General features: G+C 44.1%; 1 protein-coding gene and 1 non-coding gene across 2 annotated transcripts in view; both read right to left on the bottom strand.

The window, feature by feature from the left end:
• Positions 1–4544: 4544 nt before the first annotated feature.
• On the bottom strand, positions 4545–4626 carry trnas-aga (transfer RNA serine (anticodon AGA)). Its single transcript has one exon. It is a non-coding gene; the product is annotated as a tRNA-Ser (tRNA).
• A 1044-nt stretch (positions 4627–5670) lies between these two features.
• Positions 5671–7005, bottom strand: part of tmeff2a (transmembrane protein with EGF-like and two follistatin-like domains 2a) — a 74747-nt gene continuing 73412 nt past the window's right edge. The window contains exon 10 of the mRNA XM_088314831.1: positions 5671–6263. Within this exon, the coding sequence (XP_088170957.1) occupies positions 6167–6263 (97 nt within the window). The 3' untranslated portion in view covers positions 5671–6166. The remainder of the gene's footprint in view (positions 6264–7005) is intronic.

Here is a 7005-nt window from a genome sequence, read left to right as displayed (position 1 = left end):
AATGCGCTTTGTTTCCTTTTTGTCTTCTTTACTCCGCGTCAAATCCGTCTCCAAATAAATCATTTTGGAGGCTTTCCCCATGCTGGAAAATTTGGAAATTGACGATTGGTCGCGTTTCGAATTTGATTTCCTGGAGTTTGGAAAAATTCAACCCTTGAAGCAATTATGACTTTATAACTTGAGCTCTGGTCGGCATGTTTATCATGACAAGACCCACAAAAAAAAAATCCATGTGTCAAAAGTCGCCGTAAGTCTGCCGTTTTGGTTTGAAGCGGGCATTTTCCAGGGCTCCTTGCTGATGGGTCTCCTCGTTTCGATTTTTCTCACTTTCCTGCTTTCCTTTTCATTTGTTTGCATTGTCTTAATAAATGTTCTCATTTTAAAATCCCTTCACTTCATTCCCTTTTTGTGCTTTTATGCACTTGGGCTCACCTGCGTTATTTTACCTTCACACCATCACAAAATGTGGCCCTTCTCGATTTCATCGTCATCGTTTGTGGGCGGGGAACGGCGGTAAAGTCTTGACTGGCCAAAGTGCGGCTTGTGCTCCCCGCGCTGGGTGTGTTTTGATTGCACAGCATTTTGTGCATCGCTTTGTTCGCTCTGTTTGTGAGGGAAGCAAGCCACAATGAAGACTTTGTTTCACTGCCGTCAACGTGCTGGATAAAAAAGCTGGTTTATTTTCTGCACTTCACTGCCTTTGTGGATCTGTCCACTTTCCAAAGTGTGTGTCCTGTGACCCCCCCCCCCCCTTTTCCGCTCTCCTTCTCGTTTGAGAGCTGCGTGTCACACGGGGAACTCTGACATGGAAATGTGGAAATCCCTGTCCCAACAATGAGCTCATCAGTGCCCAGACGAGCTATCCTGGCCTTTTTGTCAGCATGTTTCACAGCGTGTGTAATGAAGTACTGATGCAGGACGACGGCCGTTGAGATGGCGTAAAGAAAGACCTGAAGTAAAACAAGAGAAGGAGTTTGAGGGAGACGCACATTATTTCGTATTAATTTATGTAATATCTAAATAACATACCTGTGGCCTACGCTACTGTGGATCCGAAACCAAGGACGGCTTTTGTGTCTGTGGGTTGAGCAAGGCTTGCGGCTTCAACTTGCAGAAGCAGAGCTCAGTGTGGCAAAAAAAGCAAGCCCCCTTAAGGAAAATTTTCACTCATGGGGGCAGCACTTCAGTCAGTCATTTCAGATACTCGGTATTGGGATCACGCAGCGGAATTTGGGCTGACACAGTTATCCCTTAACCCCACTCACTGTCAACAACTCCAGTGAGCAGTCAAGTATGTGCCACCGATCTGAAGCAAACGCAAATCAGTGCTTCGATCAAGTCAGGTCATCATTGCTTACCGTTGGATGTGGTTTTCTTGCCTGACCTCCATTCAGGCACTTGCATAATAATTTTGCGACATTGTGAATGTAATTGTAAGCTGGGATAGCAGTTCTTCCTCAAGCGGGTGCGGAATCCTCCGCGGGAAGCGCTTCAGATTCGATCATCCAGGCAAGACAGGACTAGGGAAGAGAGAGGCAGAACAACAGGCCAAAATTGATTGCCGCTTTAAACAGAGTCGTCAGACGGTTTCTTGAAAACGGTGGCGCTTTACTTTGCCTAGCTCTCGAGTTATGCATACGTACAGTTTTAAAAACACGATTCTTGATTATTTTTGGAACGTATCTGTCACACGTTCCCCGAGAGTTATGCCTCTTGCGCAGCCTGCTCTTTGCCTGACCCTCATGTTGAATTCCTCTGCCGTTCGGATCAACCCGAGTCCAACATTGCTCACTAGGGACCGAGTGTGGCTATGATGCTCCCATCCTGTCATTCTTCCCGCTGTCCCCTCTCCTTTCCTCCATGTCCTTCACACTCTCTCCTGAGTAGGAGTTTCTTGTTTGGTTCCATGTATTGTGTTCTGCTTTTCCAAACGTTTGCAATGTTTTCCTGGTGGAAGGGTGTCTTTTTCTAAAAGAATATTCTCCCATTTACGTAAAGGTTACTTGACAAATGTTCTTCCGACAGTGTACTGACACTGACGGGCCATGCCTTGGAAAGGCCAGTGAATATTGTGCGCCCTCTAGAGGCAGAGAGATGAAAGTGCAAGGCCTTGTTCTGATATTGCAGATAATAACTGGAATAAATTGCCTTTAAATTCAATTCAAATGAAATCAGAACACCGTAATGAAACGAACACGGGGATCACCAGTCGTTGTGGAACCGAGGACTACTTCTTGAGTACTGATTCATTTGCAAGTGTTTGTTTACAAATGACCACTTGTACAACATTCCTATAAGATGGGAAGCATTTTTTTTAGAACAGGCTATTCATGTGGTCTTTGATCAACACCGGATCTGAGATTTGAACCCAGAATTTCTAAGCTATTCAGCATACCTGCTAAACACGACCACACCCAACTGCCCTTGAGGTGTCATTCTTTTGCTAGGCCGTCTGGTCCTGGTACCTTCCCCAACAGCGAACTAAAAAAAAACATGCTCTATTGGGTTCAGATCATGACATTGAATTTAGAATTTCTTGGTCGTCAAATAGCCCCGAGTTGCTGAAGTGCCGTCTTGTCCATTTGTAGCGTTTGACTGAATGTGAACATGTTTGATGCTTGATGTGGTTTGCATTGGATCGTGGGCGAGTCATTTTCCTTTCATTCAGACATTTTTGACCATGGCATCACTACAGGAGTATTTTCCCATGAGTTCATATCGTTTAGTGGCGGGAAGTAACAAACCACTCTGACTAGATTTTTCTTTTCTAAATTTTTTTTATTTTTCTTCATTTCAAAACAGATCTCTGTTCTGCGTACATCTAGTGTCTTTGCTGTGGAAAAGCAGACCAAGTTCTTTTGTGTGCGATCACGCGTTGTTGATGTCTTCTTTTTCCGCTCCGAATGCTCGGAATTGTTTGATTTGTTTAACCGGCTCGAGCTAGATGTCGAGTCCCCGCCGTCTCGAGGGAGGAGACATCGGCAGCTTTTCATCGCTAAATCAAAAGCTCCTGCGGGGGGGAAGATGGACCGGCGGATGGCGACCGATCTCCAAATGACCCCTTTTCACAACACAGCGTGCGTCGGGACAAATGTTCACTTAAACGGTGGCCTCGCCAAGCTGGTGTGTGCGCGTGTTGGCTCGTATCAATCATAAAAGCTAATAGAGCACTTTGCAATGAGGGAAGCGTTGCCATCTTGTTTATTGCCGTGTTATTTGCTGCGTTGCGACGATACGCTCGCTGCAAGTGCCAAAGCATCAATTCTCAAACTAAGCGGGACAATCTTTTCCCGCTTACAGGATGGCTTACAATTTGTTGATTGCAAAATCAATATGTGTCCTCTTCTGGCTGATCGTTCTTTGCCATAGTTTTCATTCAAAGTGTAGAGTACCAAAAAAAACAAACAAACAAAAAGTTTCAGAGCAAAACTAACTTTCCAAAAAGATTTTTCAATGAGGAACTCTTCTTGAATGTTCCACGTGAATTGAGAGGCTGCGGCATTCCTGCAGGTCAGATGAGTCGATACTCAGACATTCCCAAACATTTCCTTCCTGCTCCTCCCTCGCCTCGGGTCATCTGCATTTACGCTCAAATGTGGGAAAGCCATGAAGACCAAACACACATATTGCAAAGAACGTCAATGAACGAATGATGGGCTTACGTGTCGTAGGAGTCTGGATGGAAACTCGCACAACAGCGCCCCCTGGTTAGTTGATTGAATTGCTCGTTTTTCACGATCTCCACTGATGTCTCGAGACCTGCATGTCGCCCCATTCTGCTTGAAAGTGACTCCAGGCGTGTCGTTCTGTCATCTGTGATCATGCAGTCCTTTGACCGCCTCACATGACACTCGCCGGCGGTTTGCCTTTCAACCAAACTGGTCAGCTGATTAAACAGAATTTATTTTCTTGTGCTGTGCCTTGCAGTGTGCCACCTTGGCCACCGGAGGCAATACGGTTACATTCATTGCGAAAGAAGAACACACTCCTTCTTCTACTACTCAGTAAATTGCTGTAACAGTATCTATTTTTCATGGAGGTGGGTGAATATTCTTGATATTTATCAACGTTTATTGTACTTCAATATATGATGTTTTTTAAAAAGAAATTCACTAAAGCGTTTACATATTTCTTAAATATTTCATATTTGCAATGTGCTTGTTTTGATCTCTATTTGCTCTTAGTGTCCAAACTAACTAACTAAAAAAAAAAAAAGATAGATTTTTGCCAATATGAATCACCTACTCAGTGATTTATCACTCGGAATGATTTCAAGCCACAGTCTGATCTTGTGATGTTCAAAACCTCACACGGTTAAATACATGCTCGGCTGGCAATAGGATCATGTCAACAACACTTCCAGAGCGGAGAAAAAAATGAGTTCAAAATAGGTTCGTGTGACTGATTGATAATCAATATTTCTGGAAGAAATATGAGACCCCAACATCAGTAACCATGCTCATCTAAACATACTGTCACTGGTTTGTCCTCTTGTGTTCCTTTGACAGCACAAAAGTTTAAAAAAAAAAAAAAAGGTACAATCCCGTTGTCGGCAGGATTCGAACCTGCGCGGGGAGACCCCAATGGATTTCTAATCCATCGCCTTAACCGCTCGGCCACGACAACCAGAGTGCCCAGTAGAATTTGCAAGTTCAACATATATGTCAGACATCTACAAAATCCTAACCAAATCTTAACAGAGTCCTAACAGTCCTAACGTAAGTCCTAACAGGGTTCCTAACGGGGGCAAAGAAAGATTCACCATTCAACTGCGTGCGAATGGAAGTGCTCAGATAGTAGGGACAAACTACCTGCATATTCCAGGATGGCAAAAAAGAAAAGAAAGAAAAAGGAAACACTGTCGACGGCACAATGCGCTGCAAACAGTTTCGTCTTACAATGAGAACAAGAGAATTGGGAGTAAACTGAACTGTAATAAGTGAGATGGTTTTGCTCTTTTTGAAGAATGATCTGTATTTATAGCACGCGCTTTGATGTTTACCAAAAAGTAAACATAAACATCAGCTAAGAAATGAGCAAATTCTGATTTATTTTGAGGGGAATATTCTCCAGACGATGAAGAGTATGTGGCATATTTGCTTGCTGTTATATTGCATTTTTTAGAATTAAGAGCAGGATTAAGTCGAGTTCCAGGTACCAAATGCTCGATCGCACCTCATGGTGTAGCACACCAAATGTCAACGCTTTCACAATCAAGGTGTTTCACAGTTTCTTGCGCTGTCTGCCGTCTTGTGGCAGGCGCGTCGCAAATGGAAGCTTTTCCGCTCCGTCTCAAGAAGTCACTTCATTGCAAGAGAAACTATTTGCACAATTTTGTGTATGTTGCGACAACATGAAAGTAAATCGCCGCAGTGCCACATTTTGTGATATAAATTATTTATTTACATTTACAGGAAAAAAAATGACCCCATCAAGACAACGTAGTAAGAACTGATGGAAACTGAACCCAAGATACAGTAGCTGAAGTCATTGTCACAACCAAAGAAGAAAGCGCTAGAATAACATCGGGACCGCCGTTAAGGGTCTCCTAGAACACAAGGTGCAAGGCATCACGTGTAGCACCCCCCCCGAATCCCCCCCCCCGCCCCCCAGTAACGGGATTAAAGAAAAACCTCAATTAAAACCCCCCTACCCTGCTTTGCACTAACCCCAATTTGCTTTGCCCCCCCCTCGCCTACAAATGACAGACACCGGCTAACCCGCATCTACCAAAAACTCACACATCTAATTTACACTCACACATACATACGCACATTCAGTATTGTCAGAACTCCCCCCCACCCCACCCCCACTATGCCATTTCCACCCAAGTTCTTCTGGTGCTTCCTGGCAAGACCTTTAAAGTGACACCGTCCGCCACATTCTCCGTGTGTGTGTCTGTCTGTGTGTGTGTGTGTGTGAGAGTGAGTGTCTCCCAGTCAACTGGTGCGCCAGCTCTGTCTTTGCTCGGAGCTCCTCGTCCTTCACGGGCATTCGAGGAAGTTCATACCGGTCGAGAGAGAGACAGAGGGGCCAGCCACATAAGGGGAAGCAGTTCCTACATTTTTTTTTTTGCTCTACAAAGTGTAGGGGAAGGGTTGGGGTGGGGGGGACATTTAACAAGACACGCCTTCCATAACGCCGACGGCCATTCCGTCCAACGGGCTCAGATAAGTCGAGTGGAGGCGCGCATGGTGTTCTCCGAGCTGAAGTGGACATTGTTTTGCTTCTGCCGGTTGATCCTGTTGGAGCGAGGGCACTTTCTGCGTGGGGATGGACAGAGAAAAAAAAATTTCAAATCGCAATCAGCTCATGAAAAACACATTTGAAATCCCTGCAACATTTTGGCGAGAACAGAGTCGTCAAAATGACAGAATTGATTTTTTCTTTTTGATGATGAACTCCTAAACTCTCAGCCATTTTCAAAGCAGAGTTCCCCAAATTGCCAGGCGTTTTGGAACATCTTTCCTGATCAATCAAAACTCATAGAAAAAATGTTGTTCTGTAACAATGCACGAAGCGAACTTTAGCAAAAGAAAGAGTAGATCAATCCAGGCCAACCTAACACTGAGGAACATTTAATATTTTTTTTTTTTATATATTATTGTATATGAATATATCATCTCATTTATCATTGCCCCGATTTGATGATTATTAATAATTATGAGCAATTTGGGCACACCCAGTCATATAAAATATGTGTCACTTGAAATCTAAATCCGACTAATCTCGAAGGCTTCGACACACTTGCGCCAAATGTAGTTAATGACTTTGTGTCAGAATGTCATGCCTCCCCCAGGTGGCTCTGATCAAATGAAATGTGAATGAAAAAAAAAACACGATGATGGGCTTACACGGCTGAAAATTAGCCGTCGGGATCAAATTATGGATCCAGATTTCATTTGCCGTCCTTTTGGGTGCCGTAGCCCGCCCGTCCGTGTCCGTCAACATGAATATGAATCATCGCTGTCAGCGGAACAGGTGTGTGTGTGTGTGTGTGCGTGT

The sequence above is a fragment of the Idiotropiscis lumnitzeri genome, chromosome 14 (assembly GCF_059441095.1).
Source record: "Idiotropiscis lumnitzeri isolate Australia: NSW breed Sydney's pygmy pipehorse chromosome 14, RoL_Ilum_1.0, whole genome shotgun sequence".
In the NCBI taxonomy this organism is placed as follows: Eukaryota; Metazoa; Chordata; class Actinopteri; order Syngnathiformes; family Syngnathidae; genus Idiotropiscis; species Idiotropiscis lumnitzeri.
Note: the sequence above shows the minus strand (reverse complement) of the source record. Positions and strands in the feature narration are given on the sequence as shown.